Source organism: Gossypium arboreum, chromosome 11, assembly GCF_025698485.1.
Source record: "Gossypium arboreum isolate Shixiya-1 chromosome 11, ASM2569848v2, whole genome shotgun sequence".
Taxonomy (NCBI): Eukaryota; Viridiplantae; Streptophyta; class Magnoliopsida; order Malvales; family Malvaceae; genus Gossypium; species Gossypium arboreum.
Window position 1 is genome coordinate 124,295,437 of NC_069080.1, and position 27,138 is coordinate 124,322,574.

At 32.0% G+C, this 27,138-nt stretch overlaps 1 protein-coding gene and 1 pseudogene across 1 annotated transcript; one reads left to right on the forward strand and one right to left on the reverse strand.

Annotated features, from left to right (window-relative positions):
• Window positions 1–1,826: 1,826 nt before the first annotated feature.
• On the reverse strand, window positions 1,827–11,315 carry LOC108471344 ((+)-delta-cadinene synthase isozyme XC14-like; annotated as a pseudogene).
• A 5,816-nt stretch (window positions 11,316–17,131) lies between these two features.
• On the forward strand, window positions 17,132–17,602 carry LOC108471345 (uncharacterized). The gene has a single exon (XM_017772977.1). It carries the CDS (start codon window positions 17,132–17,134, stop codon window positions 17,600–17,602), a length of 471 nt encoding a protein of 156 aa, XP_017628466.1.
• The last annotated feature ends 9,536 nt before the right edge of the window (window positions 17,603–27,138 follow it).

Sequence of the window (27,138 nt, forward strand, 5' to 3'; positions counted from 1 at the left end):
CTCAGATTGCTATATTAGGTAAAATGATTAGATCTAGGCTAAAAGAACTCGCATAGTCGAAACAAGGGATAGGAGAATCCAATACATGAACTTAGGAGTATATTTAATTTTATTTCAATTTACTTAGTTTATTAATATTATTATCATCTTGCTTCGATATTAACACCACTAATTTGTGACTCAAGTAGATTAGTAATTATTTTCAATAATTGGCTTAATAACAGTTTTCCCTAAACTACAATCTTTTGGGTACGATTCTTGGAATACTAACCAAGTGTTTCATTGTAAACAAACTATATCACAACCTGACCCATATACTTGCAGACACCGCCTCAATTCCATATATTTTGTAGCAGTATTCATACTCCGGACGTTAGTACGTTCGGAAGCAATCAATACCAATATTTAAGGATGACTACATTTGTGTTACTAATCATATTAATCTATCACACCTCTAGATTTAAGTATTTGTAGTTCATTCAATCCAGAACAACCATAAAAATGCTTGATTTTCTAATGATTAAACATCAAATAGAAAATACTTAAAATTTGAGAAAACAACAATAGATTTTAAACGTTTTTCTTTTAAAATTTCAATAAAATTTAGTTTAAAATATGTTATAAGTCCTTGTTCTCTTTATAATATTTAGACTTTAGTCTCTACACTTTTATTTTCTAGGAATTTAGTCCCTCTACCTTTCAATTTCAAAATTCAAGTCCAATTGTTAATAACTTTTTAAGTTAAATTTGTTGGTGTGATATTTTGAAATAAAAAAACTCACTTGGTAGTCATATAACTAAAAAATGACATTATAATAAACTTGAATTTAATAAAATAATTTTAACAAAGATTAATAGTTGGACCTAAAATTTTAAAATATGAAAAGTAGGACGACTAAATTTTTAGAAATAAAAGGATAGAGACTAAATTAAAAATTCATGAAAAGTATTTGAACTTATGACATGTTTTAACAAAAATTAATATATGTAATTAGATTTTAACAGTTAGTTAATTTTTAGTTTTTAATATAATATAAAGACATGTCTAACCATAATATGGAGTTTTTAAATCTACGCATAGTGGACAGACAGTTCAATTACACTTAATTAAATACATATTTTATCTAATATTTATTATATTTAATACTTATTTTATATTAATTTTTTAATATAATCATTGGTTCAACTCGTCGACCAATTAATCTATTTCGATAGATAATGGAATAAAAATATTTTGTTATTTCACATATTGCAATGAATGCATCTACTATGGTGTTTTGATAATGGTTGCTCAGGGAATATGATTGGAGATATGTCAAATTTGAAGCATCTTGTGAGGTGTTTGGAGGGTAGAGTGGCCTTTTGGAGATGGGAAGAAAGGTGGAAGGTTTTAATCATCTATCATGAAATTATGTAGTGACATATTCATGAGCTACATAACCTATTAAACATAATTGCACATAAAAGTAACACAAAGATATTGAGGTGCCAAGATCTATATAACTCCTTAAATAGAATAGGACATGTAAAAATAACACTAACATATATAAAGGGTACTTATTGAGGTTTCAGGCACTAAATAACACCTTAAACAAAATATGATACATAAAAGTAAAATAAACACATACCATAGAGTATTGAGATGCTAGGATCTATATAACAACTTAAATAGAATATGACAAATACCAATAGCACAAAGATATGCCATAGATTATTGAAATATCAAGATCTATAAAACAAATTAAACACAACATGACACAAACAAAAGTCACTTAAAAGAAACCAAACACAAAAAGGATAATGAGATAAGGTAAATTCTTAATTCCTCAAGTTGAGAGTGAGATTGGATTAATGAGCAAAGAAGTGATCCCATCTTTAGAATTTTTTCCACCATGTGTGTACTGATCTTCTCCATCTTTGTAAAGAAAATCGATGACCCTTGTAAGATTGAGACTTCGCATAAGAACTGGCATCGGAACAACCTTGGATGTCTCAATAAACATCAACTCATGGTTTATTTCTTTCCAAGCATTCTCCACTTGCTTCTTCAATTCAATGCATGCTTCTTGTTCTGAAACTCCATATTCTCTCATGTAGCATTCTGTTGAAGCTGATCTCCATGCAGCTGGTATGAAGCAAGTGCAGCTGAAAGCTGGCCATGCAGGCTCATGACAAGCATGCAGCAACCTTGGTTTTGTGTTGCTGTTAGATTTGAACTAATATTTTGTTCATTTTGAAGTCTAGTTTGCTATAAGCTTTTTGATTGATGTAATTTGATGTTGATGGAGCTGTTAACCAGCTTTGTGTTAATGTACAAGTTAAGTTTTTGTTATTTGGAAAGCTTAGTGGAAGTAGGTGTATGTTTAGGTAGAAATTTGACTTGTAAGTTTTTTTTTTTTGATATATGTAATGGCAATCTGCCTATGATGGTAGTATAAAAAAAATACAATTCTTTTTTTATCAATACTCTCAACTATTCTTCATGCTCTTTCTTTCTTTGCTTTAGTTCTGTTCTTGTTTTCCTTCCAATTTCTGCTCTTAAAGCTTAAACTTGAAGCATTTTTTCCTTCATTCTTTACCCGAGTATATTACGTTGCTGCTGGTGCTCTGTTTGCAACTCTTACTTTACCCGGTTAAAGTACTCTCAAACTCCAACAATTGGTATCAAGAGCTTCCATCTTAGAGGACCTGTTGTTGAAATTAAATGGCTTCATCAGGCTTTTCTCCTACTGCACCACCAGTCTTTAATGGTGAAGGGTTCCACATATGGTAGGTTAAGATAAGGACTTACCTGCAGGCCTTTGATCTGTGGGAAGTTGTTAACACAGACATCGAGCCAGCTCCACTGAGAGCCAACCCAACAGTGGCTCAAATCAGACAACATGCAGATGAGAGGACCAAAAGGCACAAGGCCATGTCCTCTATTCAGAACTGTGTTTCTGATGTGATCTTCACCAGGATCATGACCTGTGAGACCCCGAAGCAGGCTTGGGACAAGCTTAAGGAGGAGTTCCAAGGCACTGAAAGAACTAGGCAGCAGCAGCTTCTAAATCTGAGAAGGGATTTCGAGAATCTAAAAATGAAAGAAGAGGAAACTGTCAAACAATATTTTGACAGGATAATGGCTATTGTAAACAGTATAAGGCTCCTTGGTGAGTAGTTTGATAAAGTAAGGATAGTTGAAAAGGTTCTCTCTACTTTACCAGAGAGATATGAGGCAAAGATATCCTCCTTAGAGGACTCGAGAGACTTGACAAGGATCTCCCTGACTGAGCTTATCAATGCTCTTTATGCTCAGGAACAGAGAAGAGCCAGCAGGATCGATGAGCACCAGGAGGGTGCATTTCAGGCCAAGAGCAAGCCTAGCTCGAGTAATGCTGCCTACAAAGGCAAGAAAAACTGGAAGGATAAATCCAAAGCTGATGCCTCAAAAAAATGGGACAGACCATGCAGACACTGCAAAAGGCCCGGTCATCCAGAGGCCAGATGCTGGTTCAGACCAGATGCCATATGTCAACATTGCAAAAAAAGAGGCTATGTTGAAAGGGTTTGCAAAGAAAAAGACAAACCTGCCCAGAATCAACCACAACATAAGGCTGCTGAGGCTCGAGTAGCTGAACAAGGCAGTGACAGTAAAGAACAAGTGTTTGCAGTTCATGTTTAGCTGCAAAATGCAAGGTTAAAAAGGGATGGCTCCTTGATAGTGGCTGCACCAACCACATGTCACCAGATGCAACTATCTTCAAAACTCTAGATAGAAACTGTAAGACTAGAGTAAAAATTGGAGATGGACACTGTATTCAGGCAGAAGGCATAGGTGATGTGATAATATGCACTCCGTCAGGTAACAAACTCATCCCAAATGTACTGTTTGTACCTGAAATTGATAGAAATTTGTTGAGCATAGCTCAGTTGCTGGAAAAAGGATATACTGTGGTCTTTAAAGGAAAGGAGTGCCAAATTAGTGACCAAAAAGGATTCATACTTATGACAGTCACCATGAGTGACAAATGTTTTGAAGTTGACTGGTCAGGTGACTCACACACAGCCCATACAGCCTCAACAGAAAATACCAAGCTTTGGCATCAAAGACTTGGTCATGCCAACTTTAAGTCTATGGCTCAGATGGTCAGTAAGGAAATGGTTGAAAACTTCACCAAGACAGTTCAGAATGAAGATGTTTGTGAAGTCTATCAGATGGGAAAGCAAGCCAGGCTTCCATTTCCTACAAACACAACCTGGAGAGCTACAAGCAAGTTGGAACTGGTGCACAGTGATGTTTGTGGCCCCATGAGGACTGAATCACTTAGTGGAAATAGGTACTTTATTCTCTTCATTGATGATTTTACCAGATACTGTTGGGTTTATTTTTTGAAGCATAAGTCTGAGGTTGCTCAAGTGTTTATAAAGTTCAAAGCTACAGTGGAAACAGAAACAGGCTGCAAGATAAAGACCATTAGGTCAGATAATGGAACTGAATACACTTCAGCTCAGTTCCAAGCTTTGTGCAAAGACGCTGGTATCAAACACCAGCTAACCAATGTCTACACACCCCAACAAAATGGGGTTAGTGAAAGGAAGAACAGAAGCTTGATGGATATGGCTAGATGTTTATTGTTTGAGAAGAATTTACCCAAGACCATGTGGGCTGAAGCTGTCAACACTGCTGTCTACATTCAGAATAGGCTTCCAACCAAAGCACTTGCTCACAAGACACCTTTTGAAGCCTGGTTCGGGTTCAAGCCATCATTGGCTCATATGAAAGTATTTGGTTGCCTATGTTACAGCCAAGTACCAGCTGTTAAGAGGGACAAGTTGTCCAAAAGGGCTGTTCCTGGTATTTTAACCGGGTATAGTATGGTAAAAAAGGGTTATAGGATCCTGAATCCTTTAACCAACAAAATCCAAGTGAGCAGAGATGTAGTGTTTGATGAGAAGGCTTGTTGGAATTGGGACAAGAATGAACCTGAAGCTGTCTCTGAAGAACTTATGGTTGATCAAACAGAGTCAGAAGAAAATAGTCCTGATATGGACTTTGATGATGTGCCAATCAGAGGTACCAAATCCTTGGCTGAAATTTATGAAATGGCACATTTAGCCTTAGTAGAGCCAACCTGTTTTGAAGAGGCTGTGAAGCATGAAGGCTGGAAACAGGCAATAGCAGATGAAATTGCCATGATCGAGAAGAACCAGACTTGGAAACTGGTTGAGAAGCCTGCTAACAGGAAGATTATTGGAGTAAAATGGGTCTACAAGGCCAAACGGAATACTGATGGAAGTCTGAATAAACTGAAAGCTAGACTTGTGGTAAAAGGATTCAGTAAAAAATATGGACTGGATTACTTTGAAACATATGTTCCTGTTGCCAGATTGGATAAGATAAGGCTGATTGTTGGATTGGCTGCTCATATGCAGTGGAATGTCTATCAACTAGATGTGAAATCGGCCTTTCTAAATGGAATCCTTGAAGAGGAAATTTATGTCGAGCAACCAGAGGGATTTGAAGCACCTGGCAAGGAAGACTTGGTTTACAAACTAAGAAAGGCCTTATATGGCCTAAAACAAGCACCCAGAGCATGGTATGCTAGAATTGACTCTTATCTGCTTAGTTTGAAGTTTGAGAGAAGTGCTAGTGAGCCAACGTTGGATGTCAAGAAGAATAAAACTGAAACTCAGCTTGTGGTGTCATTGTATGTTGATGACCTATTGGTGACAGGAGGAGATGAAGTTGATTTGGCAGAATTTAAGACAAAGATGATGCAAATGTTCGAAATGACTGACCTGGGGCTGATGACATACTTCCTAGGAATGGAAGTAAGCCAGACACAAGAAGGCATCTTCTTGAAACAGGAATCATTTGCCTTAAAGGTGTTGACAAAGTTTTCAATGCTGAACTGCAAGCCAACTCCTACACCTGTTGTAACTGGGTTGAAACTATCAAGCCATGAGGGTCATGAAGAAGTCTGTGAAACTACCTCAGAAGCTTAATTGGTTGTCTTTTATACTTGACTGCAACGAGACCAGACATCATGTTTGCTGTAAGTCTACTTTCTAGATTCATGCACTGCTGCAATGTACAACATTTTCAAGCTGCAAAACGAGTACTAAGATACATTAAAGGTACTCTAAATCATGGTCTCTTGTTTACCAAGGCTGCAGAACTTAGATTGAAAGGCTACACAGATAGTGACTGGGCTGGTTCTAAAGACGATATGAAGAGCACATCAGGGTATGCTTTCACATTGGGGTCAGGAATGGTATGCTGGAGTTCCAAAAAACAGTCTCTGGTGGCTCAATCGACTGCTGAGGCCGAATATGTAGCTACTGCTAGTGCAGTAAACCAAGCTATTTGGATGAGGAAAATCTTAGCTGATTTGAACTTATCTCAAGTAGAAGCAATAGAGATACTTTGTGCCAACAAATCTGCTGTTGCAATTGCAAAGAACCCTGTCTTCCATGGTAGAACTAAGCACTTTGACATAAAGTTGCATGTAATAAGGGAGATGGAGCAAACTTGTGAAATAAAGCTGGTTTATTGCAATTCGGAGGATCAAATTGCTGATATCTTGACCAAGGGTCTTGGTGCGTCGAGATTTAACAAGTTAAGAAAGCTCATGGGAGTTTGCAGCATGAAGCTCAAGGAGGAGTGTTGAAGCTGATCTCCATGCAGTTGGTATGAAGCAAGTGCAGCTGGAAGCTGGCCATGCAGGCTCGTGACAAGCATGCAGCAACCTTGGTTTTGTGTTGCTGTTAGATTTGAACTAATATTTTGTTCATTTTGAAGTCTAGTTTGCTATAAGCTTTTTGATTGATGTAATTTGATGTTGATGGAGCTGTTAACCAGCTTTGTGTTAATGTACAAGTTAAGTTTTTGTTATTTGGAAAGCTTAGTGGAAGTAGGTGTATGTTTAGGTAGAAATTTGACTTGTAAGTTTTTTTTTTTTTTGATATATGTAATGGCAATCTGCCTATGATGGTAGTATAAAAAAAATACAATTCTTTTTTCATCAATACTCTCAACTATTCTTCATGCTCATTCTTTCTTTGCTTTAGTTCTGTTCTTGTTTTCCTTCCAATTTCTGCTCTTAAAGCTTGAACTTGAAGCATTTTTCCTTCATTCTTTACCCGAGTATATTACGTTGTTGCTGGTGCTCTGTTTGCAACTCTTACTTTACCCGGTTAAAGTACTCTCAAACTCCAACACATTCAACAGCTGATGCACAATGCCCTCTCTCTTTCTCAAACTACATATAATATGCATTAGCCTTATTTATCAAATGTAAGTTATAGAATATACACTAGCGAGATTCAAGGGGAAAAAATACCTTGTGTGAAGCGATATCATCCATGAGACGACAAATAATGGAAGATGCAACAATAATTTTAGGGTTGGTAGATGCCCAATTAAAAATCTTAGGTGTTACCAAATCCCCCATTCCAATAAAAGATGTGAGAGTTAACATGATATAGCCAGCAGTTAAAACTACGTTCCTCATATACTCCTCCATCGTCGGTACATAATTTTCATGGCACCAATTAGCCTCCACCATGTAAGCTTCAGATAATTGCTTAAACTATGAAATGGAAACAAAACAAAAAAGAAAAAATCATCAGCTCAAGTCTAGAGTTAGGATGTTAACAAAATGGATAAATTAATTGAGACTCATTTTTTTAGGTATTTAACATTTTTTTCTCTTTTTATAAATACATATAATGAAGATACTTTTGAGAAAATGTTGTCCGGATCGATACACATTTACCCAAAAATTTGAGGTTTTCAATGAATCAAGGGAAAATGGGCATCTCTAATATGCACCTTTAGAATCTCCCCCAAGTTTACAAGGTAGGTTGATTCCTTTATTCTTCAAAAATGATATAAGCATGGATTGAGGTAAATCAGTTTATCCATCCGAGCTTGAAATTTGGTTTAGACAAAAATATTTAGTTTTAAAAAAATATTGTGGGTAATAAAACTAGTTTTGTTTAAAATATGGGTAGGGTTTGAACACTAACATGCAAGGCTTGAGCTTGATCCATCCCAACTTGTTTATCGTATTGTATTCTATTATTTTTATGTATATTATGTAATTTATATCATATAAAAATTAAATTTATAATAATATAATATTATGTTGTAAACAGTTAAAATATATTGCCTTGAATTGTATGGAGCGGTGATTAAAGTTCTTGTCAGACACATGTTTGACATAAGTTCAAACTGTATTACCCCCATCCCCTACCCCCAATATTTACAAAAAAAAAAACTATTAAAAATAAATTAACTTGTCTAAGTTTAAAACTTTGATAAAATACATATTAAATTAAAAGTAGCGTAAATTAAATTTCTTTCCAATTTTTTTTTTTTAAAATGTATGGATAGACTTGTGCAAAATTTGAGGTTCAAAGACAAGTTAGCATGAGTAAATATATAGATTATATTAATACAATACAATGGCCCAACTCTTGAACACTTCTAAATTAAAGTATGAGTTTATTAAATTAGCAAATCATGTGGATGTTAAACCATCAATAAATGAATTTACTGTGAAATAGCTTCTCAATTAATTTTTCTTTCACAAAAATAATAATAAATAAGATAACAATTTACTGTGTTTTTCGAGTATTCAACACGATATGACTCTTCTTTTGACATCGCTTTCTCTACTTCTCCATAAACATCCAATAATGGTTTGTAGAAGAATTTCATGTATTCTGGAAGTTGATCTATACAATCAGCATCCCACCTGAAAAGAAATTAAAATTTTACGATTTCAACATGAATGGGTTGGAGTAAGCTTTAGGTTTAAAAAATCGATCCTTTGAAAGTGTGGAATATAACTTTATATATATAAATTGTTTGACCTCTGAATTGCATGCGTAAGGAGTTTGAGTTCTTCCAATGTGCCATATGAGTCATAAATGTCATCCATCATTGATGTCATTGTTGAGCATTGGCCTGCAATGCAACATGTGGCCAGCAACTTTGCAAACAGACCAGCATTGGAGCAGAACCAAGTATAGCAGCAAGTTTTGCAGCAAGATCTGTTCATTTTGATTATTTTGTTTCAATGTAACTTAGTTTAGTTACTTTGTAACTGGTTGTCAAAGTTAGTAGGATTTGTCTTTGATTTGAAATTGATGTAGTAGCTGATATGTCAGCTTACTTGTTTTGTAATTCAAATTTGTATTAGTAAATTAGTGGGAGTAGTTAAATCATTAGGTAATAGTCATTTGACTTGAAAACTTTGTATTTAGTCTTCATTATCAATGAATGAAATGTGCTGCTGATTATTCATCCAAGTTTTTGCTCAAGTTCATTTTCACTTTTGCTCTCGGTTTCATTTTAGTTCTTAAGCAAATTCATAGTTGCTTGTGTGTTGCTGCTGACTTTGTTTCAACAGTCATGGCTATTACTTTAGTTAATATCTTTCTGGCAAGAGAGTATTGAGGCTCAAAGTATACTTTCAATATCCAAAAGTAACATTCCACCAATCTATTTCGTATAAATGGTAACTTTTTGGCGAAATCGAAATCTTTCCACCACCTGAAACAAAACCCATAACTAATGAATTATTCATCCTTGAAAATTTGGTTAAAGTATTAATTAATGTTGAAGGAGTAATTTATTACTTAGAGATTTTGCTTAGCTCTTCCTTATGTAAATTTTGTAACAAGTTGAAATCCAACTCTGCAAACTTCAACAACGTTTTGTCATGTGAACCATCATCTTTATAAATGTCTATGAATCGCCTAGCCTCCAACCTTGGCAAGCATTTGCATATGGGTCGGTCTCGAGCACGGGAGATCAAGACTGAAAGGGGAAATTCGATGGTGCCAGCAGCTTTGGCTAAATCCAGATGAGTGGTGGTGAAACCAAGAGCTTCTTCCAGTATATCTTCCCCATGCACACGTAAATGTGCTGCATCATATAATTCCAGTAAGCCTTTCACATCACTTGTTAAGGACTTGTCAAAGTTTCCTTCATCATCTTTGAACTTGTAGAATGTGTCTGTACAATGCAACAAGATAGTATGATATATTTTAATGAAATTACAATGATTGCAATTAAAACTTTTCTCATATTAAATTTATAATTTATTTTAACGAAAATTACTTTTCATTGTTATATGTAGACATAGTGAAATGGCATTATTTCAACAAATAATTTAAAAATATAAAAAAAAAGACAATGCAAAATTTTAAAAAAATACTATGATGTACAAGTGGATAGCCATGTAGGCTGTCATATTTAAAATTTAACATTTTAATAATTATTTCTATTGAAAACATAATAATTTGAGCCTTTTGTGGGAAGTTGTTAGTCAATTTTAGCTCAAAAAATAAAGATCAAATCAATAAAAGATATAAATACTAAAAATTAAATTTATCATTATGCTTTATATTTATCATCCTACCTTTTTTTTAATAATTACTAATAACTTATATTTATTAAAAATAAGCACGTTGACATTTTATTTGATTGATGAAGCTTTTTGTGGCAATCATGGTTGGAGTGTTCTGTTATTCTATTTTCTTTTGTCGATTGGGGGTGCTTGTTTTGCCGGTCTATTTTAGATGTTGCCTGTTCTGCTTATGTTTTTTAGTTTGGGAAAAGTCAACGTAAACTCTAAGCTCACAATAAAATTTTTGATTGTGTTAAAAGATAATTTTGATAAATAAGTGAGAATGGACTCACCACACTGAAAACTAAAGCCATTTTCTCTAAGTAATCGAAATCGAAGAGAAGTAGCCTCGAGAGTTTGTTCATCGTTGCAGTCATGCTCATAAATGTTGTGCAATGCTTCTTCTATCGCTCTTTCAAAATGGTAACTCACACCTAACCGTTTGATTGTATCAATCAAACGCAATTTATGCAGTAATCATCCATGGCTACCTTAACCATCCTTCTTATTTCTTCTTTCAATTCTCCATGTTGTTGTTGAATTGTAGCATCTTCCTTCTGCACAATTGTAACGTGAGAAAAAAAGATTAAAAAAACTCAACAATACTAGATATGATACTATTTAAGGCATAAAAGGAATTCAAACACGAGAAATATGATATGAAAAGACGAATTTAAATTTATATGTAAGACTTTATTATACAATGTAGATTCTTTACCATTTTAGATGGAGGTGAAAGGAAAATGTTCCCCCAAACGCAAAGATGATAGTTGGCTAAGGGACGATTGTGATTGGACATGGATCCATGAGTTGAAGAAGGAAGCTTTGACGAACATATTTGAGAAGACATCTTTTTAGAAATGTGATGAAATGGTGTGGCCAAAGAGCTCCTATGTTGTAGGGGAGGTTGGACAGGATGGTGAGACTGACGCTACGCATAAACTTATATAGAAACTGTCCCAAGCTTTGGGGTTCAAAAGGATAGTGGAAAAAAGGGTAAACTACACTATGAGTTAGTAAACTATGGGTAACTTTTAAATTTGGTCACTAAATTATTCAAAAGTTTTCATTTAAGTCATTCGATTATTAAAATCGATGCTATATGACTTTCTTTTCTCGCATTGCTTGCACCAATTGAAACTTTTCTTTCCTCTTCTCTTTTATAGTTTAGTTTTTTTCATAGAACAGCCTTAGACATCACATCACAAATCTACGAACTAAAATTCAAGTAACTTTTTTCTTTGACCTCCAACACTGATTGCCAGATCAGTTTGGATCTAAAGTACGTTCTTCTACTTGTCGATGGGTACTGATCTACCATACCAATCGTCAAATCGTTGCTTGGAGCTCACTAGTGGACCTTTTTTTATAAAAATTAATAGCCCCGTGACTTAAATAAAAACTTTTGAATAGTTCAATGACAATAAAAACTTTCGAATAATTTAGTGACTAAATTGTAACTTTTAAAAATTAAATGATTAAAATGAAAATTTACCTTTAATTTAATGACTAATGGTATAATTTAAAAATTTTATTGTAGAGGTAAATTCAGCTGCAATATAGGTAAAATAATTTTGTAGGATGTTTGGGCTTCATGAATGTTAGTATTAGTGACAGTGTTGTTGATATAATAGCCTTCAAGTACTTTGCGTGGCAGGTGACGAACAGTGAAGTGCTCTGTGGATTGAAATTGGATACGCAACATAACATAGCAATGATTCCTTGAATTTGGATGGTGATCAAATGTTTGGGTTTGGAGTGTAGGGACACTAATGTATATATTTTGTATTCGTCAATTTTAATGTATTATTTTAGATTTATTGTTATTTTAAAAATGATTTGATATATGAAAACAGTGATATATGGAAACATCATGGAATTAAAACTTTTGTCTATCTTGTCTGCTTATTAGCACGGGTTAGGGTTTTTTTAGTCTGCTTATTAGCACGACAGTTTCTTTCAATTTTCTTTCGATTTTTTGAAGGTTTTGTGAGGGTTTGTTCGATTTCTTTGATTACGAATCAAGGGATTCTGGTGGCGGAAAGGGTTCTTGAAGGGTGGGGATGGAAGACATAAACACGGTGGATGATGATTTGGCAAATCTTAACATCATGGATGATGAGGAAGAGCCCATGGTGATGGTAGGAGATGAAATTGTCGAACGGTCATTTATATGATTTCTGCTTGGTTGGGCGAGTTCTTACGTATTGTGCGGTGAATTTTCACTCATTAAAAAACACTTTGGCTGATCTATGGCATCCGCTGCGGGGTGTGGCTATATCGGAGTTGGAGGGTAAGAGGATTTTATTCAGATTTTATAGTGATATTGATTTACAGCGGATCATGGTCGGTATGCCCTGGTTTTTTAACAGGCATCTTATTAAACTGCATAGATTAATAGAGGGTGAGGACCCAATCACAGTTCCTCTTTGGGAAACGGTTTTTTGGGTGCAAATTCATAACTTTCCAATGTGACAGAAGGAATGGCACGACAGTTTGGGGATTTTATTGGAAAATTTCTAGAATATGATGCATCGATGGTGATCAAGGGAGTTAGTAGATTCATGCGAAGTAGAGCAGTACTCGATATTAGATCTCCACTCAAAAGGAAAAAATAGGTTAATATTGGAAACAATAAATTGGTATGTGCTGTTTTCCAATATGAAAGGTTGTCATTGTTTTGTTTTCTCTGTGGCCGACTGGGACATGGCGAAAGTTTTTACCAAGTCAGATTTACGTTGGGGAATCAACAAGTAGAGTTTGGGTGGGATTTGTCTCTAAGGGCCCCACCAAAAAGGGGTGGGCAATTGAAGAGTAAATGGCTACGAGAGGAGCACGATCTTGACGGGTGGTCTCAAATGGAGATAGATGGAGAAAAGAAAGAAAGATTGTTTGGAGTGGATGCGACAAATATTTGTGTGCAAAAAGGTGAACTTGAGCAACTGGGATGGTTTACAAGACAGAACCAAACAAGGAGGGAGGACAGGACTTGTGGACTATTGGAAATTTCAGAGGGGTAGGAGAATGGAATTGAGACGGAAGATTCCCCGATAGAGATTATTGATGGAAAAAAGAGGCAGAGAGTGGCGCTAAAAGCGGGATATTCCGGAAGAAGTAGAGGAGTTATGGAGATGGGGTTGAACACAGATATATCGGTGGCCAATGATACATTAGCTGACCGGTCACAATAAAAATCCTTAGTTGGAATGTTCGTGGTTTAGGGCAGCCACGAACGGTTAAACGTCTCAAAAATAAATTGAGACACATACAGCCCCAAATTTTGTTTCTAATGGAAACAAAAGTTAATAGCAAGAGGATGGAGAAAATAAGGCGACAGTGTGTTTTTTGAACGGTATAGATGTTGATGCGGTAGGAGCAAAGGGGGGATTATCGCTAGGATGGCGGAGGGGCTCGATATAACATTAAAAAGCTATTCAAATTCACACATAGACGTGGAGGTTGAAGATGAAAATACGTTGGGAGTATGGAGATTCACGGGTTCTTATAGGGCACCAGTAGAAAATGAGAGTAGGGAATCGTGGGAATTATTAAGACTCTTACAGAATAGGAATACTAAACCTTGGTTGGTTGCTGGTGACTTTAATGAAAACCTCTTTTCATTCGAAAAACAATGAGGTAGGGTTCGTGAGGAAAGACAGATGGCCACTTTTAGGACAATGTTAGAAGACTGTGGCTTGACAGATTTGGGGTTTTCTAGTCAGTGGTATACGTAGGAATGGGGCCGGCTTGCTAGCAACAATATAAAGGAAAGGTTAGGCAGAGGAGTTGCAAATGAAAGTGGTGGGAATGGTTTTTCGATTTTTCTGTAAGCCATTTACAACATAGCTTTTCCGATCACTGCCCAATACTTGTCAATACTGATGGGGATGGCGGGATGCAGGGTAGGAGACGAAATGGGGATTTCAGTTTAGCGCGGATTGGATTTTAATTCCAGGATTTGAGGAGCAAATCAGGCATACATGGAATTCAAACACTCAGGATGTGTTGGTGAAATTGAAGGAGCTGGGATTGCATGTGAACGGTTGGGCACAAAAAGAGAAAAAATTAAGGACTAGGCGAACAGAAGAACTAAATGATAGAATGGTTGAGTTGGGGAAGAGTGAGGTATGTGATGAGGTTCTGAGGGAAATGACTGATATAAAACTTCTATTGAACTTCGCAACCGACAAGGAAGAGATGTTTTGGGAACAAAAAGCGAGAATTAATTAGCTTCGGATGGGAGATAGGAATACGACATTTTTTCACAGAAGCGCATCTGCCCGTAGAAAGAAGAATATGGTGAAGGGACTTGAAAATGATGCTGGGAATTTGGTTTTCGATTATGTAGGGATGGCTAAAATTACTGCAGATTATTTTAAAGAGCTATTTACTTCTAAAGATACTGGTGAGTATGATAGATTGTTTACATCTTTTTCATCATGTATTTCAGAGGAATCTAATAGTGAGCTGATGGTAGAGTTCAGAGCAGAGGAGATTGTAATAGTAGTAAAGTCTATAGCTCCCCTTAAGGCTTCAGGTAAGGATGGGTTTCCTGCAATCTTTTATCAATGATATTGGCACATCATTGGGGAGGAGGTGACCAAGTACTGCTTGGATGTTTTACATGGCCGGCAAAATATGGAAGAGATTAATAAAACATGTATAGTAATTATTCCTAAGGTTAATTCACTGAAAGCAATGAGCCAATTTAGACCCATAAGTATTTGAAACGTGTTGTATAAAATTATCTCCAAAGTTATTGTCAATCAATTCCGCAAGGTTATGAGTTACTGTATTGAAGATAATCAAGGCGCGTTCATAGCAGGGAGGCAAATTACGGATAATATCTTTGTGGCGTATGAAATTCTCCATTCATTTAAGAAGAGAAGAGGATCGTCGAAGAAGGGGTTTGCGTTAAAGCTTGTTATGAGCAAAGCCTATGATCATATAGAATGGGGTTTCTTAGAGAATATGATGCGTAGGCTAGGTTTTTGTGAAGAATGGATCACGCTTATTATGAAGTGTGTTTCCAGCGTCAAGTATTCAGTTGTGTTTAATGGAATATTGGGAAGGAGTTTATGCCTCAAAGATGTCTTAGACAGGGAGATCCTCTAAGCCTGTATTTGTTCTTGATTTGTGCGGAAGGCTTTTCACGTCTAATCGCGTTGGCTAAGAGGGAAGGAAGGCTTACTGTGACTAAAATAGGAAGGAGTAATGTTTCGATTTCCCACTTATTTTTTGCAGCTGACAGTATACTTTTTGGGGATGCGTCGATTGAAGGAGCAAATAATATAAAGAGTGTGATCAAAAAATATGAGAAGGTATCTGGTCAATTGGTGAATTTTGATAAGTCTTTAATTTATTTCAGCAGTAATGTGGATCCAGAGGTACAGATACAGGTGAGAGGAATCTTGAGAGTAAGTATATCGAAAAATCTGAAAAAATATCTAGGGCTACCGATAATGGTTGGACGATGGAAAAAACAAGCGTTTGTGCACATCAAAGAAATGATTTATGAAAATATTGAACAATTGGAGTTTGCGATTTTTATCAACAGGGGGAAAAGAGGTATTTTTGAAATCCATTTTACAAGCAATTCTGATTTATGCAATGCAATGATTTAAACTTCCAGCCTCATTTTGCCGGGAGTTAAAGAGCATTATGAGCAAATTCTGGTGGCAGAATTCCAAAACCAATAAAGGTATACATTAGTGTAAGTGGAGTGATTTGTGTATCCCCAAAGCAAAGGGTGGTCTAGGTTTTAAGGATCTGGAAAATTTTAATTTGGCCATGTTAGTGAAGCAGGGTTGGAAAATCATTACGCAGCCTCACTGTTTATTTGCACGTGTCATGAAAGAAAAATATTTTCCAATGGGTGATTTTTTTAGTGCTGGGTTAGGTTCTTACCCTTCATTTACCTGGCAAAGTATATGGAGTGCTAGACAAATTCTTAAGGAGGGTATGGGGTGGCGAGTAGGAAACGGGGAGTCAATCAACATTTGGATCGACAGTTGGGTGCCGATCCTTGGGAGTGGTAGAGTGCAGTGTCAGAACATTGATATTCGATACACTACTGTTTCGGATTTAATTGATAAGGATACCATTACCTGGAAGTAGGACACAATCAGATCATTATTTGGCGAAGAACATTTGAAGAGCATCCTATCAATCCCTTTGGTGAGCAACAGACCACATGATTAGCTTATTTGGAGAGGAGATAATATAGGGGAATATACAGTTAAAAGTGATTATAAGTGGATTAATGCAACAGGGAATTCTAGATTACACATTGACAGGCCTACTTCTTTCTATACAAAGCTATGGGGACTCAAGATACTAAGCAAAATTCATATCCTTATGTGGAGAATTGCTAATGAATTTATACCCACTTTGTACAATTTACGAACCCGAAAATTGGTAAATAATGCAATCTGCCCACTGTGTCAGTCGAATGAGGAAATGGTGAGCCATTTGTTACGGGATTGCCCCTTGATGCAGCAGGTGTTGCGAAGGATGGGTGTAGTAGATGCAATATGCGATACAGAACCCAATTGGAAAAATGGTTAGAACAAATAATTGAAAGTCAAGATGCAGAAATGAATACATTTGGATCAACCGCCTACTGGGCTATATGGTTTAATCGTAACACGATCTATCACGAAGGTTTCAGAGAATTAGTTTATAGAATAATAGCTTTTATTAGGGCTTATCATGCAAAAATTAACTCTATGGGACAGGATTCCAGACGTGCAAATGAAGTGGAGAAAGATATATGGAAACCCCCAAAAGATGATACTATTAAAATTAATTTTGATGCGTCCTTTAATCAGCACACAGGGAGATCAGTATCAGGAATTTTAGCGCGAAATAAAGATGGGTTAATCATGGCTGCATGTACCTTTCCATGGGAGAATGTTCCAGACCCAGTTATGGCGGAGGCAATAGCGTGTCTACAAGCAGTCACTATGGCAGAGGAAATGGGCTTCCAAGACGTGGTGGAAGAAGACGCGTTGACTGTCATACGTAAACTTAAATCCCCTGATGATGACATGTCGAACATAAGTAGTTTAATTAGAGAAATAAAAGGGAGAACCGGTAGATTCAAAAGTTTGAGCTACGAATATATACCCAAGGAGGCTAACAACGCGGCTCATGGAATGGCGCGAGCAGGAAGACAATACGAAAGCCCCCAATACTAGATAGAGGAGGCACCGATCGCGGTGGTTGAATTAGTAGATCGCAAGAGAAGTCGAGATGCTAACGGTCGTTGAATGGTGAAATAGAGTCCGGACGAGTTGGCAAGGGATTGGTCCGAAGAGCTCGAGTTGTTAACAGAGACAGAGATTTCATAAATTGATTTTAGAAGGAAAATGTCTCTCATTTGGCTGATAAAAGAGGGATTTTTCAAGCAAAAGCGAGAAAGGGACCCAGGCCTACTTTTTTTTTAATTTTCTGTCAGTTCATTTCGTACTGTTGATTTAATGGTTTTTTCTTTCTTTTGTTTAGCTTTTAAATGTACCGTTTAGGTACCCTATGTTTTGTTTACAACTGTTAGTTTCGTTACTAGGCACAGAATCGCTTGAATTTTCTCACAAAGAATAAAGTATCGCTATTTGCTATTTTCAAAAAAAAATGATTTGATATATACAATATTTTTAAAATATAAAATATTTATTAAATATATAATAATTACTTAATAAATTTCATTAATAAAATTATCATTAAACAAACTTAAAATGAACAAGTATAGAAATTAGTCTATAAATTAAATAATAAAATCATTCCATAATTTGCATATTATTTAACTAATCTTATTTTATTTTATTTTCACATTCATTTTTTTATCAATTAACACGTTAATCACCAAAGAATAACTATTCGATGCAACATTGAGTAACAAAAAAATCCATATTAGTCCTTTAAACCTTGGACTTAGAAAATATAAAAATATAATATTTTAAATATTTTAATATAATTTAATATAAAATATAATTTTTAATATAATTTAAAAATAATTATATTAAAATTTTATTAAATTATATTTAATAATAATTATATTAAAATATGATTAAATTATTCTTAATAATAATCCTATTAAAATTTAATAATAATAACAATAATCATCTACCTAAAATAAATTCTACTAAAGGGTTTTTTATTTTTTATGCTATTACAACATCATTTCATTCACCAAACAATTAAATTATTGATTACAAGTCTATTTCATTACGTTCTATTACATTACAACTCTATTCCGTTAATTTCAAAATTCTCTTATCATTAAACAATATATTTATATTTAGTACTTAATTTTTATTAATATATTAATTTATTTAATAAAAGTTTTAATTATAAGGATGTAAAATGAAAAAGATTACAAATATAGTAAACATTTACCTAAAAAAGGTAAAAGATGAAAAGGAACAAAAAAAAGAAAAAAAAAAGAAACAGTAGTTAGAAAATCATGAGGTAACATCGCAATTATTCGAAAGATATGATTGAAATAAGGCAGGGGGCAGAAGGGTCCTCCTACTTCCATTTTTGTGGTTCTCTGTGTTTTTTCTTTCATTTAAAAAAAGAAAAAGAAAAGGTGGGATAAAGTGAAAAGTAAAATTGCAAACAGTAGTACTGGTGGAATTTCACCCATAAAGTTTACTGTTGTTATTATAATAAGAATGCCTAAAAGTAAGGTAAAAGTAAAAACCCAAAAGCATATTTGTCGCATTGGGAAAATTGAATATTCTCTTCACTCCAATTTCATTTAATTATTAGTATTTTTAGGAGAGTGAGAGTATGTTCACTAGAGCTACCTCTACCTTCGCAAAACCAATTTCATTCATTTAAAAAACTTTAATTAATTAACACTAGTGAAAACTTTTCAATATTTATTATTTTATAAAACCCAGTATTTGGTTATTTAGAGTTAGTTGATGGATCACACTTACTTAATCACTCCCTTAATACAACTTTAAATATAATTATTAATATCTAAATTATGGCACACCAACCTTATAGATAAAAAAATTTAAAAATATTCGTACCAATTCAACATCATTTTTAGTTAAAATCGTAAAATTAAAATATTTAATATTATAATATTTTCAATTTGAATTCTATTATATATAAGTACTTTTCAGATTTTATATAAAAAATAAAATTACTAAATAAAATAAATATTTATAACTTTGTTAAAATAACGAGCTTTTAGTAACTTTTCAATTAAGTAGGGAATTGGTTAATGAGTAACACCAACTCCTTCAAATTCTTAAATATAATATAGATAATATTTTTAAAATGTAAATTTTTATTTTTTGGTGGTATATAAATTGTTTATTTTAAGAGATAAAAGTGACATTTATTCCTTAAATTTTGTAATTTTTTCATTCCTAGTCCCTAGATTTTTGGGTCCACATTTGTTTTAGAACGTGACAATTTTTTTTAAAATTGATCCTTATACTTGGTTTTGTTAAAGTGTGACGATTTGTATTATGTCATCACTTGAATTTTTTTTTTAATTTCTCTATAATTTTATACTTTCTTGATTTTACATAATATTTTAAAATTTTCAAGTGATGCCATGGTACAATTTAGAGTGTCACATGATCACAACTTAGTCGAATTCAAGTTTATGGATCAATTTTGAAAAAAAGTTACCAACTTCTGAAACTAATGTGGATAAAAATATTTAGGAATTAATTTGAAAAAAGTTAACAAGTTTATAGGTTAAATATTACTTTATTTCTTTAACACACACACATACATATAAGCACAAATTTAGAAAAACTTTTTGAACTGACGAGAATACTCTTTATTTTTATCATATTATTAAATTCACATTTAAAATAAAATAAAATAAACTTGAAGTGAGATAGAAGTTATGATAATTATACATTTAAAAATAATTATAGTTTAATTTACAATTATTAGTTAAAATTATTTTACTAATTTAAAATAAAATTATTTATGAAATATAGGAAAATTGTGAATTTTAATTTAATTATAATTATTAGTTAAGAATTTTGGAAGTAAAAGAAGTGCTAATTTTATTTTTAAAAAGTTTTGATAAATTTATTGATGTATTACTTCAATAGAATTATAACCATATTAATTATTACTAAATTAATATTATAATCAATTACGTTAGTTAATTATTATTTTAAATAATGTTGCTTTGCATTAACTTTGTAAAGTAAAAATGTTTTAATTATGATTTGAAAATTTTCTATTATAGTATTTGATTTGATAAGTTAAATATATATTAATTTATATTTAATAATTTTAATAAAAATATTATTTTATGTTAATTATTGTAACTAAAAATATAATATTTAAAATATTAATTAAATATTAAACACTTAAAATCATGTATAATGCATGCGATATTATAAGTTAGTAATATAAAAGAATAAATGGAAATTTATTTGGACACATTGAGTTCTAAGTTAGTTTTTTAATTTCAAAATACTTCATTTTTTAGTTATATTTAAAGTGGGTCTCATTTTTAGAATTAAGTGTAAATAATAAATTATAGGGTAAGCTATTAAAATAGTCACTTTTGTTTCTCGATGTTACATTTTAGTCACTTATGTTTGAAATGTTACACTTTAGTCATTTACATTATCGTGTTGTAACATTTTAGTTATTGAATGTTAATTGCAATTAACGATGTAACAGTAAGCTGATGTGGTACATTAAATCATCATTTTAAAAGAAAAATTTAGGTTAAATTATACAATTGGTCTCTATATTTTTTTGCTTTGAGCAATTTAATTTTTTTTCTCTGACATTAAAAGAGAAGGAGAAGGAAGAAAAATACAGGGAGAAACAGAAGAGAATGGATAAAAAAAGAAAATAAAAGGAAATTTAAAAGAGCATAAAAGAAAAAATAAATTGCTTAGAATAAAAAAAATATGAGGATCAATTATATAATTTAACCTAAAATTTTTATTTGAAATGGTGATTTAAAGTGCCACGTTAGTTTACCGTTATACCACTAATTACAATTAATGACCCAGTAACTAAAATCTTACAACATGTTAACGTAAGTGACTAAAACAAAATTAAAATGTAATCTGAGGGAAACAAAGTGTCGATTTTGATAATTTAACCTAAATTATATTAATTAATAAATATATGTTAATTTAAATTTATTTTTAAAATCAAATATATTATTTTATTTCATTTTAGCTAAAAATAATTAATTGTGTAATCATTGCTAAAATAAATTTTTGTACTTTTATTTTATTTTTAATAATTTAAAAATATTAATATATATTAATATATTTTAAATAAATTTAAAAATATTTTCAAATTATTTAATTGAAATCGAGTCAGATAAAGAATAAAATAATAATTAAAATAATAATTAATACGTTTTAGTACACATTCATATTTAATTAAATTGAAGTAATCAATCAAAAGAATAAACGAATGAATGGCATCACACTGTTTATTTAACTTAAAACTTTTCATCTATCTCATGTCACAATATTATTTTTATCTTTTTTATAAATATATGAATTTATATCTAATTTTAAATTATTTTAATATTATATACCCAAACTAATGAATAAAAAGTTGATGTTATTAAATACTTTTAAGCGAAAAATATATATTAATTAATGCATGCTATGAATCCTTAAAAGGGTAAAATATATATTAATGAAGGCTTAAGGCCTACATGACATTTGTCATGTTTTTAAGTCATTATAAGCAAAATGAAGAGATTTCAGTTTCTATCTTTTATTTCCTCACATTTAAGATTTAATTTTTATATTTTAATTTAATATAATATAATTTTAAATTTTATATTAATATTAAATAATTCAAATAATTAACATCAAATTATTCCAAAAATAAAGTATAGCTACTAAATTTAAATATGGTAAAGAAATCATAACCAAAATTTAATATAAAGCAATCTATTGTGATTTGATTTAATAAAAAGTTTATAATTTTTAAAAAATATAAATTATTTTTATTTGTTATGAATATCTTATTAAGTGGATGTCCATCACGATCAAGATAAAGTTTTGGCGTACTTTAAATTCTAATAGTTATTAGAATTAGATCTCTACTTCTTTTGTACTTCTTATGCCTATAAATAGAGACTCTTATAAAGCATTGTAATCACCCCTTTTGATCAACAGAGTACATTCCCTATTGCTTTCATATTTTCTTTATTCTTTATTCTCCCCCATTTCTCTTTATTTTATAACACGTTATCAGTACGATGATTCTCTATTTTTTCCAAATCTTTCGAAGTCGTGCCACAAATCAATCTTCAGGATGTTGAAAGATTCAATCTCAGAATGGATGCCAGTGATAATAGTCAAGGTGATGACGATGATGTTAAAGTTCTTCACGTATATTTTACTATGTTTTATTTATTGTATCATATTTATTATAATTGGAGAATAATCATGACAATATAAATGGATAGATTCTGATTTAAAATCCATGTATGTTTACGATGTTGATTATGAAATAAAAAATCAATAGAGATGTTTAGAAGTCTGCCCTACCAAATTTGTTACATTCCCTAAAGTGAATGTAAACATAAAAAAAATAAAAGATATACTCATGGACCACAAAACATGGGAACATAATAATAAATAAGAGAACAATAAGAGTTCTTAAGATAACTCTTCAAAGGGTAAAGATACCTTATGTTATCAATGTGATATGAAATATTATTAGCCACATATGATATTTTGTTTTTGTTAATATTCTTTGAGGAAGGATATGAGAATGTAGTAATAAATTCTATCATTATAGATAGAAAGTATTTTATCTTATTTGGTACTAAAACAAACAAATATTGTTCCAATATTTGATAGTACAAAATTAGTCAAAAGCTCTAGAAGAGCTAATATATTAATATCTTGTGATGGTTAATCCATTGGTTTTAAAATATATTCATAATGGATCTCATATTGACATTGTGAATGAAGAAAATATCATATTTCATATGAATCAAAAGAGGATTGAGTTATTTATATTTTGAATCAAACTCAAGACCTCTTATACTCTAAGCGAGAATCATACCACTAGACCAAATGCCTTATATTTAAAAATTTTGACATATTCCCTAAAACGAATATTACATATAATTGTTTAAAAATTATACTTATTAACTTAGTGGCATTATAGACTTCACATTGATTTAGACATTTCCAGTAGTAAATGTCACAATAGTATTTATATGTGGATACAAATTAAAAAGAATGACAATAAAATTATCAATTTGTTACAGTTTAGTACAATTGAAACACATGTTAAACTAGAAGTTTACTAATACAAGCGTGATCAGTTAAACTATCCTGAATCATATATGATGCAAAAATTAATTGAAAATTTATATGGACATTCATTAAAGAACTAGAAGATTCTTTAATTTAAAGAATTCTCATTTATTGCTTGTTCTCAATGAAAATTGATTCTTAGAAACTCACTAGGTAAAGTTGAGATTTAATGTCTTGCATTTCTGAAATAAATATTGGCTTATTCATCCACCATGTGGATGATTTTGATATTATATGATTTTGGTAGTTGCATCTACAAAATAATCACATGCGTTATCAACTCGCAACCTGTCGTTTGTGAGATTACTTGTTTAAATGATTAATTTCAGATTATGCAATTAAAATAATTCATCTTGCTAATGTTGGTGAGTTTACATCCGAAGCTTTCAATCATTATTGCATGTCAATTGGGATAAAAGTTGAACATCCCGTAGCTCATATCCACACAAAAAATGAGTTAGCTAAATTGTTTATCAAATGATTCCAACTAATAGCTAAATCATTACTTATGAGAACAAAACTTTCTATTTCAGCATGAGATTGTATTGATTTACATGTTATCGCGTCAAGCTAATAAATTATAAATACTCCCCATTACAATTGATTTTTGGTCAAGAACCAAATATTTCTCATATTACAATTTTTGGATGTGCGGTATATGTTCTAACTGCTTCACCACAACGCACAAAGATAGGTCATAATAAGATATTGAGAATATATGTTTATATGAGTCTCATTATAATATTTTTGAGCTATTAATTCGATATTTAGTTATGACATGAGTTGTCAGTTTTCCTGATATTAGGGGGAGAGAAATAATAACTTGTAATGAGTTAGGGGGAGAGTAATTTGAACCAGAAGTTAAATAAGGATAACTCATTACAAGTTAAATGTTAGATGTATTTACAAACTTAATGAGAATAACTAACTGTTATATGCCATCTAATATTTTAATTTGAATCAAAGTTCTTGTAGGACAATCAGTTAGATAAATAATAGATTGATCGGTTCTAAAGATGAAACTTTTTCTAAAAGGTCATATAATGGAGGCGGGTGCTCTAGAAGAGACCCAAGATATAACTAATAAGTAAAACTTCAGAAGAGATTCAAGTACTTAAAATTGAATTTTAAAATAATAAAAATAAAAGATTTCGATAAATTATGTCAATTCGAGAAAATATAAAACCAATTCAATCCGTACAAACACAATCAATACGATGTTTTTCACGTGTCAATTTAGTTTTAAATTTTTTTTTCATATTCGGCTAAGCGTCATGTTCAAAAGTTCGATGTGAAAACGTGAGCCCATGATATCCCTTTTCTTGAAAAGAACTGACCGCTATTGTCACAGCTGCCTTTGGTCTCTTTCTCCTGCATTTCAAACGTGTTTAAAACCTACCGTTCTAAGTTACACTTTCAGCCAAAAATTTTCAATAGGAACATATCCCGAGGTTCACTATTTTTTTTTCTTTTAATTTATTAAACTGTCCGATATTTTGATTATGATTTTTTTTTAAATAAAGAAAACTACCTCATTAAAAAATCGTTTGTCTATATCATCTCAGTACATGTCTAAATATTATAGATTCAAATGCAGAAGAAAGAGAGAATACTATTCTATTAATTAAGTGCCAAAATTCAATGCTAGTGCATGTAAAATACTCAACTACAAGTCACCAATTAATCACCCACCAAAGCCAACGTCCACATTTATTTCCAGTATACCATTTGGTGGTTTACTCTAACTGTGTAATTTTTAAATTATTTGTGATAACTTTGTTTTTAAATTATGTTATTTAAGTTTTTAAATTATGTTATTTAAGTTTTAAATATTTTCTTTATTATTGATTTAGGTGAATAAATCGAGAAAAATAAACTTAAAGTTTAATTATGCTTTATTTAATTAAAGGTACTTTTGTATCTTCTCCAATATATATATTTTTATAAATAAACATTATTAGGTTAAGACTTGGACGTTCCTAGACATAACCACCTTAGTTTTACTTTTGATTTTGCATTTTAATTTCTTTAAAGAATTTCTAAACTCTTCTTTTCTAGTCAAAGGAGTTTAGAAGTTTGATTCTAATAGTTTGTGAGATCTAATTGTTCTTTAGTATTTGTATGTCTTATGGTTTAATTAACAATATTCAGGCTTGTTGAAGATTGGTACCGTATTCAATTGCTTAGAATGCTTGCATTGTCAATTAGAATGGTAAAATATGTAATTGTTTAATTTATTCTAAACATGTGACAAATAACATAGGAGGGTTTGAAGGATATATGTATTCCATGTTATGTGGGCATGCGATATAACTTAAATAAACCTTGATTTTGTGCTTGTTGATTAGAGTTGCGTCGTTTTCATTCTTAATGTTATTAATTGATTTTATCGCTTTGAGCAATTTACTTTTTTTTCTTTGACATTAAAAGAGAAGGAGAAAAAAGAAAAATACAGGGAGAAATAGAAGAGAATGGAAAAAAAAAAGAAAATAAAAGGAAATTTCAAAAGAGCATAAAAGAAAAAATAAATTGCTCAGAATGAAAAAAATATGGGGATCAATTATATAATTTAACCTAAAATTTTTGTCGAAACCATTTTTTTTGAAAACAACATTAATCGACTTTTTGAAACCAAATGTGGAGTTGCACCAATCTTTTGTTTTGGTGTGATTGGATCACCTTAATAAAATATTTTATTCCATTTAAATCAATGTTGGCCTACAAAATTTGAGAAAACGAGTTCAGGAGTCGGTTACGTACGAGGAAGGATTAGCACTCTCACTACGCCCAAAATTGGTACTGAATTGATTAAATAATGTCCTTATGTCTAAAAAATATTTTGAAATACGATTTCTTTTAAAACACTTGAATGACTCAAATCGAATGTCAAGATTCGCTTGTTCCAAAGGAATACAGTATCACATCCAGCACGTTAGGACACGATCCTTTGAACTCTTGAAACTACGATCAATTCCGATTTCTAAAAGCCCATACACTTGAAAATTACATAAGAATTTTCGCTCATTTGGTCCAATAAAAAAATCGAAACCCAACACGGTAGGGCACGGTTTCTTGAATTTCCAAACATTGAACATTGCCTTGTTTAGAATTTAGAAAAATACGGATGAAATTTCAAAGGAATATTTGATTATTTTGGATGAACAGAAAATCAAAACCCAGCATGGTAGGGCACGATTCCTCGAGTTCCCAAACATCAATCATTACCTTTGTTTTAGTAAATTTTCAAATAAACAATTGTAGAACTAGCTCAAAACGCATTAATTTGACTTGAAATAAAATGGAATAATTAGTTTGAGACTAATAAGTTAAAAATTTCAATCGTAATATGATCGTGAATGAGAGGTGAAATTATAAGCATGTGACAACATACATGAATAATGTACTATACTTCACGAAGTATAATAGCATAA

Excerpts from the sequence above, each read along its gene's own strand:
- LOC108471345 (XM_017772977.1), top strand. The coding sequence starts at position 17,132 with ATGGGACAGGATTCCAGACGTGCAAATGAAGTGGAGAAAGATATATGG.